At 36.5% G+C, this 20,983-nt stretch overlaps 1 protein-coding gene across 2 annotated transcripts; it reads left to right on the forward strand.

Moving 5' to 3' along the window:
- The first annotated feature begins 2,400 nt into the window (after positions 1 to 2,400).
- Positions 2,401 to 19,192, forward strand: LOC121296947 (protein bicaudal C homolog 1-A-like). 2 transcript variants are annotated; one of them, XM_041222907.1, is made up of 19 exons: positions 2,401 to 2,786; positions 5,861 to 5,907; positions 7,090 to 7,159; positions 7,595 to 7,674; positions 8,793 to 8,954; positions 9,320 to 9,373; positions 9,483 to 9,677; positions 10,242 to 10,490; positions 10,958 to 11,089; positions 11,888 to 12,074; positions 12,203 to 12,354; positions 12,623 to 12,825; positions 13,149 to 13,254; positions 13,454 to 13,493; positions 14,901 to 15,055; positions 15,864 to 16,026; positions 16,376 to 16,539; positions 18,027 to 18,126; positions 18,400 to 19,192. In XM_041222907.1, the coding sequence occupies exons 1-19, from the start codon at positions 2,564 to 2,566 to the stop codon at positions 18,528 to 18,530; spliced, it is 2,613 nt and encodes an 870-aa protein (XP_041078841.1). In that variant the 5' UTR covers positions 2,401 to 2,563; the 3' UTR covers positions 18,531 to 19,192. The 2 variants fall into 2 exon arrangements, with proteins under 2 accessions (XP_041078841.1, XP_041078839.1); XM_041222905.1 differs by having other exon boundaries at positions 2,403 to 2,786; positions 15,864 to 16,038.
- The last annotated feature ends 1,791 nt before the right edge of the window (positions 19,193 to 20,983 follow it).

Here is a 20,983-nt window from a genome sequence, read left to right on the forward strand (position 1 = left end):
TATTCAACACATTCAAAAGTTAACCCAAGATCAAAAAATAATACTGTGAACCTTTTTATGGAACATGTACAGAAATATTTGTATTCTAAAATCAACAGTTGTTCAAGGTAGGAAAGGTCATTTTAAAAAAGGTGACCTTTAAAGTATTTTTATAGGTCACTGTAATATGTTAGTTGTTGTGTCTTATTGATTTTTACATATACAGCCTTTTAAATGTATTCTTGTTTGAGACAAAGGAAAGCTGTTAAAAGTAAGGAGCCTTGGTTCCACTGCTAATAAGTCTTGCTGCTTGAGCACAATGACCTATCTGATTTATGTTGCTCATTACTAACACTCCTCCCGCTTGCCATGGATACGTACCTCACAGACATTTCTGTGTTATATCTGGACAAGACCCAGATCTGATATTCCACTAATACATTACTCTTCATATGTAGACTTTTGGAAAACCTCTTGCTTCACCCTTTTATTTTCAGTGTGCTTATTCTCAACAGCCTCAAGGGATACTTTGTAACTCTTAATTCTCTGCGCTACCTTTATTAATGTCTCTCTCCTGTGTCTAAGAGCCTTTTACACCACAGAAGATTAATCCATTGTAAATCAAACAACACACTGTTTTATGCTAACACATCCTTGGCATTAGCCCTGTTTTTCTTTACGGCTTTCAGTATTGGCAAGCCACATTAGTGATTAAAGGTTGTTCAAATGCATTGTAAAGAGCAATGTACCTGATTGTAAATCCGGTTGTAAATGTCTATTATTTATTAGACTAACTGCACTTTTAATTAAGAATTATATATGGCAAGCTTTATGAAAAGTTTTTGCTGCAATTTAAAAGGAAAGACAAATAAAAAAGTATGTGTTATGGTAAACAGTTACCTTGTTTAACTGTATTTTAAATTTTAAACAGTACTGTGAGTGTGTGGAGTATTAATAGTATTACTTTCTAATTGTTCCAGTGCAGGTAATTACAGAAATACCATCATCTGTCTTTTAGCTAATGACCTTCTCACTGGTTCCCTGTTCGTAAACAAATGGGTTGCTAAGCAACACCCACAAGCACACCACTGCTGCTGGTTGTTAGTGAAGTAGCTCTTTTATCCAGTTTTTAGTTTCCATTGTTTACTGAGGTCTTCCTGATTCGCTCAGTGGAATTTCAAGACCCCTTTTTCTGGGGGATTGTATAGGGCTAGAGGCCTCTAAGAAATGTTTGTAATCCTTGGCAGTTTTATGAAACAACGCTTGATGACGTACTAAATGACCTGAGAATTGGCAGTTTAACAAGTTGCAGGAGTTCAACACACATAGTGGGATACCGGCTAGTAATGTCAATGCATTTATAACTGTAAACATTGTAAAAATATATATATATATATATATATATATATATATATATATATATATATATATATATATATATATTTACGGGTATAGTAATATTAAAAACAGATCAAATTCCTTAATTGCAATCCTTATTGAAGGTTGTAATCTGCTGTTTTATTATTAGAGATTATCTGCATTGGTAATTTGTGACCCTTCTTACAAAAACTTATTTTATTACAACAAGGTAGCATAGGGTGGTGTGTTGGTAGGAACTCTTCCCTTGCATGTCTGGGATCTGCGTGTGTTTCTGAAATGTTACTCAACTTACTGTTGCTCATTTTGTATTACTTTGCAGTGCATTTTCCTTATGGTACAAATGCATTTGCCTTGGAGCAACAGCTGAGCAAACCTTTGCCCTCACATGAAAATGGGGTTCATATCCCACTGAAAAAACATTTCCCATGATGCAAGGGTGGAGTCTGTAGCAGGCTTATATCTGAGATGCTGTTGATTTCGTGCTCACAGCTTCAGAATGTACATGGAATGTATTGTATCAATGAAAGCGATAGAGCAGAGAGCGTTTAGACTGAGGCAGCAGAGAAAAGCAGGCGGTCTTAATTTGGGGACTGCTACAGCAGGGAGATGGTTAGAATACTGAACAGATACCAGTTTTATACCAAAGATCATGAATAAAGAGAACCCTAGAGCAGCCCACATAGCTAAAGTGGACTAAAAAGACACCATAGTTGATATGCACTGTGTAAGGAGTAGTTCAGGGAGTGTTTAGGAACTGAAATGTCAATTTATGTTGAAGGTACTTTCAACAGAAAAAATATAGTGGTCCTATAATTGGAAATGCATTCTTTCTTTAGATTTTCAGGATGTATTTAGTTTGGATTTGTACCCTGGTAACCTTTAAGTAAATAACTTTAATTCCCAGTCCGTCCTAAAATTGCTGGTAGCTTGTTAGAGAACTGGATAACCAACAGGTTAGATTAACTGGAAAAATCTAGTTTATAACTCATAGCTCCCCCCACCCCCTATCCCCCTCCCCACACACACTCCCATACCAAGAATAAGTGCAGACGGCTGTTAAAAAGCTAAAATGTAAATGAGATAGAAGAAGAGGAGGGGCCCGAGCTGGAGTGAGAGGTCCTGTGTGAAGGGAGCGATGGATCCTGAGCCTTGTTCATCTTCCCACGCCACTCTCTGGACTCACTGACTGTGTGCTTCTCTTGTAATGGCCACTGTAAAGGAGAGTCTTGAGCTCCAGACTGCCTCTGCCAAGATACCCCCTCCAGAGGACCCTAATTCATGCTCTAGCAAAGAAGACTGGGGAGAAAGCTGCCCGGAACCCAGTGAGGAAACTCTGGGTGATGCAGGGGAGACAGCCCCCACAGACCCAGAATCGGTGGAGGAGAGATTCAGGATCGACAGGAAGAAACTGGAAACTATGTTACACAGTAAGTGAGCTTTATTTAAATGTGTTGCTTGGGTTTTGTTATTTTACTATTTCAAATGTTGAATACATCATCACCAAGGTTTGTTTTCTTTATAAACTTTTAAACTACCATCAAATTTTAATGACTATACTTGTGAACAGTGCTTTGTTAATTTCCAGTGAAATTCCAGTGAAAAAGCTGTGTTACCTAGCAAATTTTAACAGCTTATTGTTGTTGCAGAATCTTATATTTACTGAATTGTTTTAAATGCCATTTAAAAAAAGGTGGCTTATTTTTTTCTGTATTCGTTTCTTCCATTTTACTACTAAAAGATGCTTAAGCGATTGCAATTGCCTAATTCTGTATTTCTTTCAAAGTTCTTGTTTCATTACCCTATATGCCATCATTCGAGCTACATTTCTTAATATGCAAGACAAGAAAAGTATTTTATAAATATGTTGGCATCTCTTAAGCGCCTAGCATTGTAATAAATACTCTGCTTCTGAAGTTTGTTCTCCATTTTCAGTGCTCCCATGGTGCTTTGTCATTCCACAGTCAGGGGCAGCGTAACCTATAGCGATCACTGCTAAGGAGTGTGGGGCTGGCGTCCTAGCTTCAAAATCCTCACATTTACTCTTGGACTGTGTGCTGCTGGATACTGTATTTTAGTATCTCATCTGATATTGTGGGCCACATTCAAAGCGTTTACTTCTATCGTTAATTAACTCCTATTTTTTTGAAAGGAGAAAATTCCATGTTATGCTACAAACTTTAGGGTGCTTGAATGTTATAACTTAGTTGTTTGGTTCTAGAAATTAACAAGTGTTTTTTTCTTTTAAAAAAATAAAGACTAGTAAACGCTTAGAAAATATTCTACTATCTTTTTATTTTTTAAGTAATGTCTCTTGTGTATTAAAATATTAAACTGTATATATGCATTAAATACAGTCACTTAAAAAAAAATAGTACTTCAGTATTTTGACAGCTGTAGAAAAATGAAAACATTTTTCTTTCCAAACTTAATTAAATATTTTATTGAACTGAGTGATTGTTAACCATATCAGTGAAAAGGGCCACATTTAAAAAAAAAATAAGTCACGTCTCTCTTTGTGGAAATACCACTGTCATACTAAACAACATAAATCCAGTGCAATCAATACTGATCTTCCCTTTAAAAGACTAAATAATTCGTGCTTTTGGAAATTATCATGTGCTTTTGCATGTCCTGAGCCAAAGCTTGCAATGTGCAGATACAGGGGTTTCTTATAAAGGTAATTTACAAGTTTTAGGTTGATGGTATTACGATCGTCCACTATTTAGATCAATAAAATATACCCCACAATTAATAGGAAAATTAGGACCCCCCTACACAGAATTCTATAAACCCACAAAGTTTAGACCTATTCTCTGCTTGTCTTTCTCCTCACATGGCAAACACACAACTTGATTCTTAATGTGAACCCTTCTTTATGTCAGCTTAGGTAAGGAAAGTCTAAATAAACAAAGAAATCTATGTTTAAAGAAAAATACAAAATGTAGTAGTAAATGTGCCTAAATATGACACATTTGTGTCAAGCGCCTATATATTAAGAATGGTAATGTAATGGACTTTTTATGTGAAGTTCATTATAAAATGAAAGGATAATTTTGTTTTGATAAGCCGTGAATGGCAATGCATGCTTAGTTTGGAATATTGGCTGTTTTTTCAACTTGTTTGATGGAACCTGTGCAGATGCAGAGTTCACTCTTGTGAGGAAACTCTTCACTTCCTCAGATTAACACAGTGAGAACAGTGCCACTCACCCAAGGACAGATGTGCTAATGTGCTCCTTCCACAGTCCACAGGGACATCCTAAACCAGTGTTACTTTTTTGTCTCAGCGCAAAGTTTGGACAAAAAAAAAAAACAACAAAGAATACACTTTCTGGTCTATATTTTGAAGACCAATATTCTGAAAGAAATTAAACAATTTTTAACAGTATAAAACTAGCAAGCATTACATTCAAGAAAAAATGTATTTAAGTATATATTAAATGTTAAATTCCCCAAAAATATTTTATTAGTGAAACAGTCCAATGAATTGGGTCGTAGGTACAGTACAAGTGAGGTTTGGTACCCATGCAATGGTTCTGCCAAAAAACAAAGAATTGAAGCCAACTTGCCTTAACAGAACTACTGACAAACTAGAGCAAAAAAATAGCAAAGGATTCCAGTTGAACAACTATGGTACAGTGAAATATTAAAAGGAACCCTCATCGCAAACCTTTAGTGAAAAGCATAGAGTTGAGCACTGGTCTGAAGTTCAGAAGGTTGTCTGTCATGCACACAGAAGTCCCAATTACAGGTATTCAGGTGCCCTTTTTTAGTCAAAGGTACCCTCATAGTGAGAAACAGTGGAAGACGAATCATCAAATTGTACGTCTTTGAATACTACTGTCATCATTGTTTTTGATGATCTCTGAATCAACACTTAGGGTTTGAGTCAACTTATACACTGCCAGCATAAGAAACAGTTGGATTTTTTTCAACCATTTATTTTTTAGGGAAATCCTGGAATAACAAGAGAGGTTGGTTCATGCAATCCAGGGTTATTGCCTAATGCTTTAAAATGCTCTAAAAATGCAACTGTGACTTAACCCCTGAAGAGTACATGATCATCATATCAGCCCCTAAATTATGTAGCTGATCTTTCACAGCCTGTAGGTATATTTAATGGTGAAGTTTACCCTAATGTCCCCGACTAGCTTCTATGTAAGGACAATCGCCACAACAATATTTACAAACAGCATTAGGCAGACACAACAGAGAATAGCTGCATAGATTTCACAAAGCAGACTTGTGTATACACTATTTCTGTAAATACAGTGTAGAGGGTTTATGATCTCATAGTTGCTTCTCCCCTCTGGCACTCTGGGTAATGGATCAACAGTTATAACCAGATGGATAGTACAACTACAGACATTCTTATTAATTAATTCTGGAGTCCTTTAGAATGTTCTGTGCCAAGATGTAAGTATTTACAATGAGAACCGTATTCAGTGTTTGCATGCATCCAAAGTCTCAAATGAAATCTTTCTTTTTTCTCACATTTATAGCCCCTGGAGATGAAAATCACTTAACTGGTGAAGAATTCTTTCAAAAGGTAACTGGATATTTTTTTGGTTCTTGCTGCTCCTGCCAAGCTTCTCTAGAATATCAAGTACAGAGTTAACTATTAATGGTATTAGATTGTATGTGTCAATATGAAAAGCATATTTGATATGATAATCAGGGAATTGCTAAGGAGATGTTTGTATTGATTTTTTGGGGAATATTATTTTAGTCAATCCATTATCATGCCTGTCTTGGGGCAGTGAAGCAGTTTAAGGAATTGTTTTGTGAATCTGAGCACAGTTTTGAAATACTTCAAGTCGACCATCGTTGCTTTATTACTCTGAACCGTGGGGAGTTAGATCAAACTGAACGCACACCCAACCGTGAAGGGAAATAGACATTCAAATGTTTTATTTTCTACAGAAATGCATGGGCCAAACATGGCCCGGTGCTTCATCAGATTGAAAATGAATCCTCCATAGACACAGATACATTGTAAAGGCTCAAGATAATCCTGCCACAGCATTTTAACTTTGTAAGAAGTGTGCTAATCTAAGAATTTGCATTTATATTGAATTCAGTATTGGTGTTAAAGTCCTCAGATTAATGTTCAAATTGATAAATATTGTTGCAGTGGTATCTCAAGATCAGTTAAATTTCAGATTGTCCTTTGTTTAACTTTTAACCAATAATTAAGTACCAGATCATCTACAGATGCTGCTGCTGCCTTACTGGTGGGATCTATGTTGTAGCAGAGTTGCAGTTACATTTTGCAGTCATTTTTCTGATTGTGTTACTACAAAAAAAAATAACCAAGATATGGCTGATCTGTAACAAAGGTGTAACCATTAAGACTATGAAGCTCCAGGAGACTTTGATTTGGGTATGGCATCATGGACTTCTCAAAGATACTACCCATGTACTCAAGTCCATATTGCCTCCATTATCTAGTTAAGGATTAATGTTTCTTCAGTACCAGCACGTCTCCTTTACCTTCTCTATTGAAGACCCCATTCCACTGTTTTTTTTTTAGTGATCTGTAAATCACCCCTTGGGAAAACCTGTTAAAGAACAGTGGTATTTATTTTTAATGGCTGTTCTTCTAGTAACACATCAGGTGAAGTGCCTCTTGACACAACTAGAGAAGGGGGTACTGTGTCATCACTTAACCCCTCTTCCTTTAAAAGTTAACTTCCTTCTCACCTCTCTTGTTCATACTCTGTTTTCACAGGTGATGACTGAAACCAACACACAGATCAAATGGCCTTCCAAGCTGAAGATAGGTGCTAAATCGAAGAAGGGTATGAAGTCGTTAATATTCATTGTAATGTAGATTGATGTTTTGCTCGTAATGAGGTCTTTAAATTGGGGACACCAGAGTGTGACCCATAATGGGTGTAATCTGAATTTAAATGTCAAATTAAAGGGACAGTAGAACATATTACATGCACTATATATGATGAATCTGTCTCTTTTAAAAGTATACTATAGTTGTGTATCATGTAAATTATATTACTAATATGTAAAGTATTTTATTGGTGTCATGTACATGTTAACCTTGTAGGTAAAGGTATCTTTTATATATTTATATTTTAGCTAGAAAAGCTTGAACTGGCCTTCTCTAATAAGAGTATTCACTTGAGCATGATTTGGGCTGGATTGGGTTCTGTTCTGTAACCTGTGGTGGATGATGATAATGCTGGGAATAAATTAAGATAACTGTTTTATTTGTTCAGATCCACATGTTAAGGTGGAAGGGAAAAAAGCTGATGTCCTGGAAGCCAAGAAGATGATATTAGAGGTTTTGGAAACAAAGGTAATCCTTTTCTTTATTTTCCTTGGAGATTTCTCATATTTTCTGTTCCTGATCATATATTTTCCCAGGAAACTCAAAATGAGGAGCATCACCTTGTTTTCAGTAGCTGGGAGCCTGCTTCTACAGTTTCACAACTGAAGAGGATTAAAAATCAAAAGGTTTGGTCACTTGCCCAGATCATTTAAATACTAAAGCAAATTGCCCTTTTTTTCTATTAAAACACATCATTCCATGAGTTCTTTGGTCCTAGATCTTGTCAGATCTTGAAAGGTAAAGACAGTTAAGCCTGGAAAGTATTTGTCTAGGAGACATCCAAGTTATTGTCTTAGAGGCTGGTTAAGGAACATTATCACTCTTCTCCAACATCGTATTAATGGATATGATTGTAGTAGGAAGTACCTTCTATATGAGATGCTAAATCTAGATCCTGGCTACAGTGTATATTTTACACATTTGCTATTTCAAGGAAAATCCTTAGGTGTCCTGGATTTCTTTTAAAAAGAAAGAAAAAAAGAATTCCTTGCAATTTAAGTACAAAAAAAATCCTTTATCCTTTATTTGAACTTCATGTAGATCAGGACATGAGTATCTCTGTAAATATAAATGAGATTCCTGCTAATACTGTACAGGCACATCTGTATGAATATTTTCTTAAATAATTTGTAATCTAAAAAGATAATAATTAGGCCAGTTTCTATTTTTAGAATTATGCATAAACACTGCAAGCACTATTGCGATCAGTTGAATATTTTTTTTTTTTTTTTTTTTTTTTTTAACAATAGGGAAGTGAAAATCACAATTTGCTTCTATATGTCCTAAATCTGTTAAAGATTTGGCTCCTGTATATTCCTTATTAGATTTACACACTTCGACAGAAAGCTTTTATTTAATTTGCATTGGAATTGTGGATAAAACAATCAAAACATGAGTCTGAAAATGTAATTGGTATATCAGTGTAAGTGCCACAAAAAGAGACATTTCCTGTTATCACCGCAACCATTTTAAAATGAAGTTTTAACACTTTATGGTTGGTGATATTAAGGGAAAAAAAAAAAAAAAAAAATTAAATCAAATATATCCAGTACCTGTAGTTTAGCGGGTGTTTTGTGTGTCTCCAGGTTAACAAGGTGACCCTGAAGATGGACGTGGCCCACACTGAGCACTCCCATGTAATCGGGAAAGGGGGCGGCAACATTAAGAAGGTCATGGAGGAAACAGGCTGCCATATCCACTTCCCCGACTCTAACCGAAACAATGTCCATCTGGAGAAGAGCAATCAGGTACAGGCAGAGACTCCTCATACACTGTTTGAGATACTGATCCAGGTGTACTATACTAGACCCTCCTAACAGGATCTGAAAGACAATAGACTCTGCCAATATACTGTGTGGGCAGTGGGATGGTGGCGTAGAAGCCAGGATGGAGGCAGTGACATTTGCCATTCACTTGCTGCTTGATACCATGGGATGCGTAGCAAAATTATAGGTCATATTGTGTCTGCCACTGTGCAGCATGAATCTCGGATTGACTGAATGGACTGTAGGCAGCATGAATCTTGGATTGTAGCTTTAATTCTAACAAATACAGTATGTTTTGGAAAATCTATGTTATCTGTCTATTTTTATGTAACTGTTTCATCTGCAAGGTTTCTATAGCTGGATCACTGTCTGGTGTGGAGTCTGCCAGGAGAAGAATAAGGGTAAGCAATATTGTATTATTGTAATAATATCATTAATAATTCGGTTTTATCAGCTCCAAAATGCATTTAAAAAAAAATAAAAATAAAAAAAAAACTTTTTTTTTTTTAGGACCTGCAACCTTTGGTTCTAAGCTTTGACCTGCCAATGAGAATGGTCTCTCACACAGTACCAGATGTGAACTCTCCTGTGATCCATCACATCAGCCAGGCCTTTAATATCAGCGTGAGCTTCAGACAGCAGCCAAAACTCTACAGCACCACCTGTCTAGTGAGAGGACTGCAGGGGAACTGTGTCTCTATCCAGGTGAGGACGGCCTGGCTCTACCTAGAGGTTTGGCAAGGAGTTTAGATCCTGCACTCATCTACATAATTGCAATGAAAACATTGGTGACATTTTAGAGTAAGTTGCAATTCATATATGAATTAGGGTTCGAATGGGGTTGTCCATACAGATTTATTGGAATTAAATGGAAAATTAAGAAGTTCCACAACTGTACCTTGTTAATTCTAATCCAGCTAATTATCTAATCAATTAAAAAGATTATAAAAAATGCCCCTAGATGAATAAGAATTTTTTTTAACAATATACACTGTTAAAGATATTTAAGAAAAGTTAAGAAAAGTAAACTTAGTTAGGAGGCATCCATTCATAATAACATTTATTAGAAAACACATCTTGCATGGCTCCCAAGTAAGGTTACTTTTCTTAAATATGTACAGTACCTATGTTTTTACAATACTTTCTAACCTTTACTTATTTGAGATTAAACCAATGACTTTGCTATCGGTTTCCTTCATGCAGTTGGGTGCCTTTGGTTCTGAGTCCCAGCTCTCATTTGTACTTTTTTGCCCTCTCTTCTGCTGATAGAAAGCCACTGCGGTGCTAATGGAGCTGCTGCTAGGTGCAGATCCCAGCGTCAGTGTCAGCACCCAGGTCGACCTCACCTCCCAGCAGCATGTCTTCCTTATGGGACAGAATGGAGCCAACTTCATCAATATCATGCACATGACCCAGACACAGATTGTGTTTCCAGACCTGAACTGTCCACAGAACAGAGCCATGCTGCTCATACAGGGCACTGCAGACACTGTCTGTCTGGCCAAGCAGCAGCTGCAGGTAGGGGACCCTTATGAAACATACAGATGGGCTTAGACAATTTCCAACAGTGCTGCAAGATTTATTTTTTACTCAAATCACAATTAGCACAGCTTAACGGAACCCTAGGTTATTTTAGTTTGGAGAATACAATGGGAAAGCTGTTTTACTTTCTGTGTCTGGAAGGTGCGCATTGGAATGCTACCAACTCTCTTACATCTCTAGTAGGTATTTGTAAATCTATTTATGCAATACTGAACTGTGCCTCTCTAAATTGAGAAATACAGACCAACACTGGACTATTGAGTACCTTTAGTGCCAAGCAGCATGCTGTTAGCTTGTGTAATATGTCATTTTTAAATCAGCAAGAATAGAAAACGATATATCTGGCGGCTCCAGTCTATTGTTGCAGTTGCAGCTACTGAGACATGCAGCTATTTTGCTCTTCCCTGTCTGTTCATCTTGATAACCTTTCCCCTTCTTGGCAGGACTGCCTCCCACTCTGCTTGATGTTCGATCTGAAGGAGGATGCTGAGGTGGAGCCCCACAAACTCAGTCAGATGATGCAGAACCTTGGAGTTTTCATCAGCATCAAACCCAAAGTGAAGCAGACAGCCAAGGTGCTGGATTTTTTTTTTTTTTTTTTTTTTTTTTGTCAACTGCAAATGTGAGCGATGTGATGAATATACCGGGAAATCTTCTCCCTTTATTGGGAAATAAATAAAACAAAATTATTCACAAATGCATGTAGCGAGTTTATGTAGTTATACTAGTTTACATGTTTCTCCTTGTCAGCAAAATAATGGCAAACATGTGCAAACAGAACAAAAAGCATACCAATTTTGAGTGAAAATGTGTTTGATATATATGCTGAGTTTGAAAAGACTAGTCAAAGAATGTATGCATTTCTTTGTCAGTGATTTTGAATGGAATATGGGATCTCTTTTAGTGATCTAAACAGGGCTGTATCTGAATACTGCTTCTTTTTAACTGTTTTACCAAGGGGTTATTATAGCACCTCTTATTAGCTCTAAATACAATAAAAATATAGTGCAATGAGGACCGCTTATAAACCAGTTTATAGACCCCTGTGTTTTTTTTTATCAATCAATCAGTCAATCAATCTTCATTTTATATAGCACCTTTCAAAGCGGACCACCATCACAAAGCGCTTTACAAGATGCAGTAACTAGAAAATCTATAATACTTTATATACAGATAAAGGCATAATAGATGATATACAGTAAAAAACAAAACAAAATACAATACAGTGAAAAATGCATAATACATGAAATACAGTAAAACATGCATAATACATGATAATGTAGCAAGATGTGTTTATGACGTGAACTAGTATTTTTAGGAATACTAGAGTACTACAATTCTGTTTCTTACTTTCTCTCTTTTCTAATTCACAGTCTGTTGTAGTGAAGAGTTTGGAACGAAACACTGTCAACATGTATGAAGCCAGAAGATTGCTGTTGGGCCTAGACACCAGTGAGGTTGCCATGGCAACAAAGCCTGCCTGTGACATTCCCTTAACAAATGGCCTAACTAATTATTGGCTGAATTTGGTAACACAACAACTGAGCTTCACTGATTCAGGTTAATATGTAATTATTAACTTTTTATAAAGCTTTTTTCTATTTACCACCTTCTTTTGGGAGAATTGCGTACCCTCTACCAATAAACGAGATAACTAGCTGGGCCTAAAATATGTTTTCCCTTGCCAGGACCTGTCCCCTCGTTTGGAGCTGTGGTAAATGCTGTACTGCAGGCTAAAGCCAAACCAGCACCCCCTCCTGGTCTCACCCTGCAACATCAAGCAGACAGAGAATCACAAAAGAATAATGGGAAGAAACCCACTGAAATGAATAAAAATATGGTAAGCGGTTCAAAATGTTTTTTTTTTTTTTCTGTTACTGATGTAGGTGGGCTACACTTCTTGTATGTTGGGATGCACCTTACACTAAAACTACAGTATTGTATTGTGTTGGAGTTTGTTACACTGAAAACTCAGTACCAAGGTTTATCTTTTTACAGGTAATAAATGGCTGGCAAGTTTAATATTGCTGATATAGTTTTAGATCAGGATTTGTTATGACTTTGCCTACTGCACTCCCAATCACTTATTTTCAATCCTGTGTATTTAGCTTTCAGAGGCTGAGGATTTGCAGAGCACCCCCACAGCAGACAGACCATCTGCAGACACGGTGCCAGAGTCTGAAGAAACACAGGGCACGGGGGTGGGCATAAGCAGAAGAAGCAGCCAATCAGAGAACAGCAAAGAGCCCTGGCAGGAAGGAAGTACAGCAGCCTCACGTCAAAACACTGCACTTCAGAACTTGAAAGAATTGTAAGACTTTTTACCCTGTCAATACGTCTGTTATTTATTATGTTATTATTTTATTTAAATGGTGCTTGTGCTTGTGAATATAATACTACTAAAAGGTGCACAATTATCTGCCTCTCAGTCTGAATCTGTAAGCAACTATCCTTGCAATCCAGTCCCAGTACGTGTCAATTGTATATATATATACTGACTTGTTTTGTGATTGTATGTTGCAGGCTGCTGTCCTCCAAGTACTTAATTGAGATAATAAAACCTATTTCACTTGTTATGCATATCTTTGTATTCTATTATCCTGGATTTTTTAATAAGTATCTGTACTCTTTCAGATTGCTAAAATGTGATTTCGGAAGCGACTACTCAGAGAAACCAAGCAATTTAAGGAAAGACATAATTGAACTACCGGAAACAGACCCAGATGCTATAAAAAATGAGGTGAGACAGATGCAGGGTGTGAAAAAACAAAACCAAACGTATGTGTATGTGCCCAAATCTGTTTTTATTAATAAAAGTCTTATTTCTCAGTTACTAGCAACACAATTGGCTGGTGACAATCAGTACAAGTACAAGTTTTAAACTCAAAAAAAACTTTCTATGAATATGTCTAAACCAGTTTTATTTCCCCCTTCTTTAGGATTATGATTATGAAAAAAAGAAACTTTTAGCAACACGAGGTAAGTGAAAATAATCTTTCATGACTTAATATAACTGTATTGTGGTGCATGACAATCTAGTTGGAAGGAGGTTGTATGTGAACCCTGGCTGCTGTGTGTATATATATATATATATATATATATATATATATATATATATATATATATATATATATATATATATATATATAATAATGTTGGCATCTCTTAAGCCCCTAGCATTGTAATAAATACTCTGCTTCTGAAGTTTGTTCTCCATTTTCAATGCTCCCATGGTGCTTTGTCATTCCACAGTCAGGGGCAGCATAACCTATAGCGATCACCGCAAAGGAGTGTGGGGCAGAAGTCCCTGCTTCAAAATCCTCACATTTACTCTTGGACTGTGTTCTGCTGGATACTGTATTTCAGTATCTCATCTGATATTGTGGTCCACATTCAAAGCGTTCACTACGCAAGTCAGCTGGCTTGCTCATTGTCTTTCCTGATACAAGTCAATAAACAACCCTTTATTTTGGTGAGGAGCTACACACTAAAAGAAACAAAACAAATTAAATGTCAAAATGTTTAGAATATAAATCTTCTTATTGTCAAAATATTTGTTTCTTTTTCGCATTTCTAAATTTAACAGTATTGAGTTTTTCTTTTATATAATTATGAATGAGCTACAACCAGAAAAAGGTATATATATATATATATATATATATATATATATATATCGATATATATATAATATATCCTCGGAGAGCAATTAAAGCCAAATTTGTACCAAACTAATAGATCACTTATATTGATCAAATGCTTAGCCGGTATAAATAGAACGGTACAGAAAATATAGCTTTTGGGCCAGTATCTGAGAAGCTGAATGTCTTTCTTGTATAATTAAAATGTGAATTAAAAGTCCAACACCCAACAGTGCTGATTTTAGAAATATAAGGACCTTAATATATTCAGTGACGAAAGTTTCAGCTAGAAGTCTTCCTCAATATTAAAGACATTGAGAGACTTCTATTGGTATTAGTATTGCTATTGCAGTGATTCGTCAGATGGGAGTCACCTCTCCCAAGAAGTTTGGGGTTCATCAATCAGCTTTGGCTTCTCCTATCATATGTCTGGAAAGAAATGTTCAGACACCAAGGAACTTGGATATCATAGGAAGTGGTGTTTGAGAGCATATCGGTGTCGCTTTACTCTATAAATAATAGTAAGGATAGTTTTAACAAAATAAGGCTGCAAATACTGGAAGAACTTCAAGTTGGCATTTACAGTTTACTTGATCTCAGCTAGTAGATGGATAACTGACCCTGTATTCACAGTATATTTTTCTTGGCTCAGAAATCTGTAGTACATGTTAATGTAGTCAAAGAGAGATTTTGCTGGTCGAATAATGGTTACTTACAGCCCTAATTACTAATGTTTTTTGTGTTCCAGCGATGCTGAAGAAACCGGTGGAGACTGAGGTGCGGACACCCACAGACACCTGGAGTGGGCTGGGCTTTTCCAAGTCAATGCCAGCAGAGGCCGTGAAGGAGCTGCGATGTCTGAACCGCCGGAGCTACAAGTCTTACCTTGGGAACAACTTACAGGTAACCAGCACAAGAGATCCGCTGACTGCCAGCATCACTGTGGTGACTGGTGCTCTTCAGCCTGGGGTGGAAAAGGTCTAGCAATGAGGAACGCATTTCAATAAGTGGTAGGGTAATATATATATATATATATATATATATATATATATATATATATATATATATATATATATTATATATATATATTATATATATATAAAATGCATAATACATTAAATACCTTTATTTTTATTTGATGTATTCATAAAAGTAACCAATATGCATATCACCTAGTTAAATTTACAAATTCAATTTGACTTGTATAAACCTTTTGGCTTTAATTTTGTATGCATACATGACTTGTAATAATTTAATCATTTGTGCGAGTGCCTGAGCTTGAAGGACTTTGCTTTTGCTTTATTTTAAAACAGACACATTTTAAAGACATTGTTCTAGATTTTCAAAGAGCTTTTTATTTCAAATTCTCAATGGCAGATTTTTTTCAGATAGTAAAAGTGCTCCCAATAAAGCTACCTAATCAGAAATAAACAACTTCTACATTTAATTAAAGGACTTGTTAGTAGTTTAGAGTGTTTCTTAATCATTTTAGAATTGTAATTGGTGTTTTTTTCCCCCTTTCAGACCAAAATTACACTAATGATGATTTGTAGACTCTAGCCTGTTTGTCTAATTGCCTGCGTTCTTCACTAAGTTTCCTATAGTTTTACCTGTGAAACAAATGCAAAACACTAAAACTCTCCTTTTTGCAACTGCATGTTAACATAAAAGAATAAATATATGTGCCAATTCCTTCTCCATTTTCCCCCAGGAGCGGAGTTTGCAGGAATCCTTCAGTAGAGAGAGTCTGGCCAGCGGCAGTGACTCTGAGAACTGGAGGGAGCGAAGGGACTCTGCATCTTCCTCATCTGCTCTCTCATCTTCCTCAGCCTCCTCCTTCCCTGTCTTTGCCTCCTCATCCTTGAGAAGCAGAGGTGACAAATCCTGTAGGTGTTTAACACAATCAAAAAATGCTTTCCCACTTGTATACAAGAAAAACAGCGGTCGTTGATAATAGCACTGATAGTTATTCAAGGATTACCTCCCAGTGAAGCAGAGTATTCTATTGCTGTTTTCTAGCATTACCATATCACGTAGACCAGCATAAGTACTTACATTACTATATTATGTCTTGTTTAGCTTTGTTTGTATGCACAATAAAGCCCTTTATTTTATAATTGTATCTAGCAGCAGACAGTCATTTTACATGGTACCTAAATTGGCAGTGGGTTCAAACAGAAACAGAGACTGGCATGTTAATCACATTCTCCTTTCTGTTTGCAGCAGAGTTGTTCCACAGCAGCAGTAATTACTTTGACAGCATCTCATCTCTGACCTGCTCCAGCAACTGCTGCTCCAGTCCCACCCACAAACAGACAGCTGACCTGCCTGAACTCTTCAGCCAGCTGGGGCTGGGCAAATACATCGATATCTTCCAACAGCAGGAGGTACAGACACCTTTCCAATCATTTACTAAGAGTTTGTGCTCAGTGTTTTACTGAGAATTATGTAGTGCTTATTTTATGGACTTTTTTGGAAAAAAAAAAAATAGCAGGTGTTTTTCTACTTTAATTAAACAGTAGTTAATTCAACTTTGAAAATGTGCTCTAGTGTTTTATAGCTTTATCTGTTTATGTATGATTGAGGTCCCTAAGTGGCTCACCAGGTGAGCTCAAAGCAGAACCCTGCAGGGCTGGACTTTATCCTCCAGGAGCCAGTAGAGCTCCTGGTAGAAAAGAGACCTTCAGTTCAACCGAGCTGTAGTGAGGGAACATAACTGGAAATTCAACATTGGGGAGGAAAAAGTAATCGGGCACACTCAATAATTAAAAGCTGTAAATGGTCCTTTTGGCTTTCTATTTTGCCACCCTTACGAAAGTTTACCATAGTGAATGTGCACAGTAATTTAGCAGTTTCCCCAAGCTATTCCCCAGCTTATAAAATGCATTTTAATATGTCTGACCAAATCCCTGTAACAGGGTTGCATCAAGAATGACACTCGAAGGCTTGGAAGCTGCAGTTTAAGCACTGGGTGCGCAATGAAATTATACAAACAAGCACAAACAAACAGGCATGGTGGCCAAACAGTTGTCAGGCTGGGCATTCGTACAGCACTGCACAGCACAAGAGATTTTAACCTCCTTAAATGCCATGTGGCTAGAGCCTAATTAACCATTAATCATTCAATTAAGGCTCCAGGGTTTCCCAATCCTAGTCTTGGGGACTCAGTGTGTTTGCTGGTTTTCATTCCAACTGAGTTATTAATTACTTAATTGAACCCTTAATTGAACTATAAATTAGCTTAATAAGAGCTTTTTAATTGTTTTCAGCTTTTAGCTTAATAAGAGCTTTTTAATTGTTTTCAGCTTTTAAACAGTTGCAGAGTTCAAGTTCGCTATAACATGTTATAAATAACTTGAACTCTGCAACCGCTTAAGAGCTTAAAACAATTAAAAACAAATTATCAGTGCAATTAAGGATCTAGTTAAGTAATTGAGAGCTCAGTTAGAATGGAAAGCAGCAGAAACAGGGGGTCCCGAGGACCAGGATTGAGAAATCCTGTACTATTGTACATTGTTGCAGAGTCTTTTTTTTTTTTAACACAACCCACTATTATTGTAATATTATATAGTGTCCTTTTGAACAGCTTATTGCTGTTTTTCTAAATTACAGTACACAATCTTATTGGAAGAGAGTATGAATGATGACTATTGAAATGTCTTCAGAGCACAATTTAATTTGATGAATTGCCCAGGAAATGGGAATAAAGTATAATAATCGGCAATAATGTAACTGAAGAGACTGTACAAAGTTGTATCTAAGCAAATGGTTAAATTGTAGGTATCCATATTCTGCCATTTGCCATTTATAGTTTTATCAATTATATGAGAAAGATGTGCAAGTAACAGTTTTGCTGTTAACTGTCTCTTCTCAGATTGACTTCCAGACATTCTTAACACTCACTGATGAGGATCTGAAAGAAGTGGGGATTTCAACTTTTGGTGCAAGGAGAAAAATGCTGCTTGCAATTTCAGGTGAGACCTGTTTAATGTAAAAAGCACTGTTATTCTGAAAAAAACAAAGCAGCGTTAGCTTTTTAAACAATGACAGCTTTATAAGCAGCATGTTGTGCTCTGCAAACAATGTACTTTATATTATAAAATAATGTAAGGAAGGATCTTACACAAAATAGAAGGCATCCAGTTTTATTCACTTCTTCTCTAGTCGGCTCTTAGTAGAATTCCTGATTATTGCATAAATTAACCTTGGGGAAATATGAATGTTTTTTCTTTCTCCATTTTTTTCAGATTTCAGTAAAAGTAAAAAGAAGCTTTTGGATCCGCCTACAGTGCGACCAGGCTACCTGGAAGGCGGGGCCAGTGGGAGGCTGCCTCGGATAGCGGACATGGACATTGCTGCTCAAAGCAACCGCTGGTAGCGAGTGAGGGAGAGAGAAAGGGATGTGACCTTCTCCCTGCGCAATAATGAACTGCTTCTGCCACTGGCTCTTTGTGTTCACACATCACATAAGAACTTTTATTTAGGGCTTTTAATCTACATAAGATATGAAAGTGCTGACAAAAACTGTTTGAATCATTTTGAGACCAGCAGGGGGCAGACTGACGGCAAGAACCAATTTGACATGGCTGCCCCTAGAGGTTGGTACCAAACCCAGAGTTGGAAGTGTTCAAAACACTATAACACTATACCACACTGTCCCTCAACTTGTAATGACTGCAGCTTGAGGTGAAGCTCAGAATGACTGTTGGGGTGTAGAGGGCAGCAAACAAGAAGACGGAAAAGTGGCCCAATACTGTATATCGGTGTATGTTCTGCTTCTGCCAGCAAGGGTCACTCTAGAACAAAGTGGAATGAATATACTTGTATAAGAGGGGAATAAGTAGGCTTTTTCATCATTGTCTGTAGTCCTTCTTGACATTTAAATAGTGGTTTGATTATTAAATTCATTTCAAAGGTGTACTGAATAAAACCATTTACAAGTACCAGTATATTTAGTCCAGGGGTCTCCAACTCTGGTCCTGGAGAGCCCCTATCAAGCAGGTTTTATAGGTGTCTTTACGTCAATGGCTAAAGATCTGGAACACCTGTTAAACTTGACTAATTAAGCCAATAATTGGTTTAATTAAGTAACTGAGAGCTTGGCTGAAACGAAAACTAGAAGCCCCAGTAGCTCTCCAGAACCAGGATTGGAGACCCCTGGTTAGACAGTCCAGCCATGCTCTGATAAAAAAAAAAATAAAAAAAATAAACAAAACCATATTAAGAAATGCTGCTAAATGGAAGGTGATGCAGCATTACCACTGAATAGATTAATTTTGTTCAGATGCATATCACATGAAGCAGCATGAAACGAATGAAAAATAGATTCATGCTATGTCTCTCCTGGATGAGGCTGTCTTTGGAGCAAATAAGTAGTTATGTATGTATATCTATAATTCAGCTTTTTTATAGTTATTTTAATGACAATTTGAAATAGCTTTCAGTGTGTTTTACCTAGTTGTTAATGTAAAAATGTTGAATAAAGTAAAAAAAGTAAAAAGTAAAAAAGCAGTCAGATGTTTAACTTTGCAAGTATTTTAACAGTATTTCACACCTTAACACTTTGTTGTAAATGTAATTATGCATGAAATCAAATATGATATTGTGGAATCATTAGTAGCGGTTTCAAATGAAATAATAGCCTGCATGATAATTAAGTTAACAAATTCATAAACCTTGTTGCGCACTTTCATTCACTCTGTATGTCTCAAATGTGCAATAGGAAAGAAACACATGATGTCACAAACATGTATTTTAATTTTAAAACCCGACGTCTGACACTACACTAAAGAACAGAAATTTCTCTGTTTTATTGCCCTACCTTCCAGGAAATCTGTTACTGTTTACTTCCTGTTGGTCATTTCACCTTGCAGTGCCTTCAGGGTCAAGTATCTTACTGGCTGCAAAGCATGCCAGTCATAAGAAGAAACAGCTGGTTGGTTACTGACAAGAAAGAAGGCCTTGAACAGCCGGACAACTTCCCTCTCCAGGTGAAATGACCAGTGAATTGCAAGAAAGCAACCTAGTGTAGTCATGTTTTAAAATTAATTTGCACATTTCCTTATAATATATACATTTGAGACACGGTGGAAAATACATGGCTGTGTCTTTGTCAATGCCAATAAAGAAAAAGGAAATAGGGTAAAAGTATAGGTTTAAATTGGTGGAACATACCAGCCATTGTGGATTTCTATTTTATTTGATGAGAATCATTGATAATTACAGATGCTTTAATGTTCTGCCACTTGCTGTGTTCTCCTTTGGATCTGCAGGGATGATCTCTGTTTTCAGAAAATTATCTGTGAAATTGTTTTGATTTCCCTTACAACTCTAGGAGGAATATTACAACACTAGTGTGGCACATAAGCCGACTTTGGACTTAGTTACTTTGAAAATCAGCTTTGGTTAGATGTTATAGCTACCTAACCCCCCCTGGGCCATTACAATGGTGCATTCTGAGGTACAGTAGAGTAATGCACTCTCCCCTTTCTGAATCAAATGTGTTGCTTTATTTAGCCAGTAGAGGGCATCATTTTTTGTATTTTACTAAAATCTGCAAATGTGCACTGGTTTAATGTATAACGAATCTTAAATATTACAATATGAAATGTATATTTCTGAAATAATAATAACATGAATTTGGGAATTTCATCCGTGATATGTGGTAGCTGAGTTTAAAATATGTAACAGCTTTCCTTTTATAAACCACTACACATTACACAAATAGGGAATGTTGAATCCAGAAATGCTATTGTTTGTTGTACAAAATACATTAAAACAATTTGTACTATACAAAATGTACTACTATTGACAGTAGGATTATCCGCAAAA

The sequence above is a fragment of the Polyodon spathula genome, chromosome 22 (assembly GCF_017654505.1).
Source record: "Polyodon spathula isolate WHYD16114869_AA chromosome 22, ASM1765450v1, whole genome shotgun sequence".
Classification (NCBI taxonomy): Eukaryota; Metazoa; Chordata; class Actinopteri; order Acipenseriformes; family Polyodontidae; genus Polyodon; species Polyodon spathula.

Excerpts from the sequence above, each read along its gene's own strand:
- LOC121296947 (XM_041222905.1), top strand. The coding sequence starts at position 2,564 with ATGGCCACTGTAAAGGAGAGTCTTGAGCTCCAGACTGCCTCTGCCAAG. Across the intron at positions 5,908-7,089 it reads GTGAAGAATTCTTTCAAAAG|GTGATGACTGAAACCAACAC; the intron begins GTAACTGGATAT and ends CTGTTTTCACAG. Across the intron at positions 13,494-14,900 it reads GAAACTTTTAGCAACACGAG|CGATGCTGAAGAAACCGGTG; the intron begins GTAAGTGAAAAT and ends TTTGTGTTCCAG.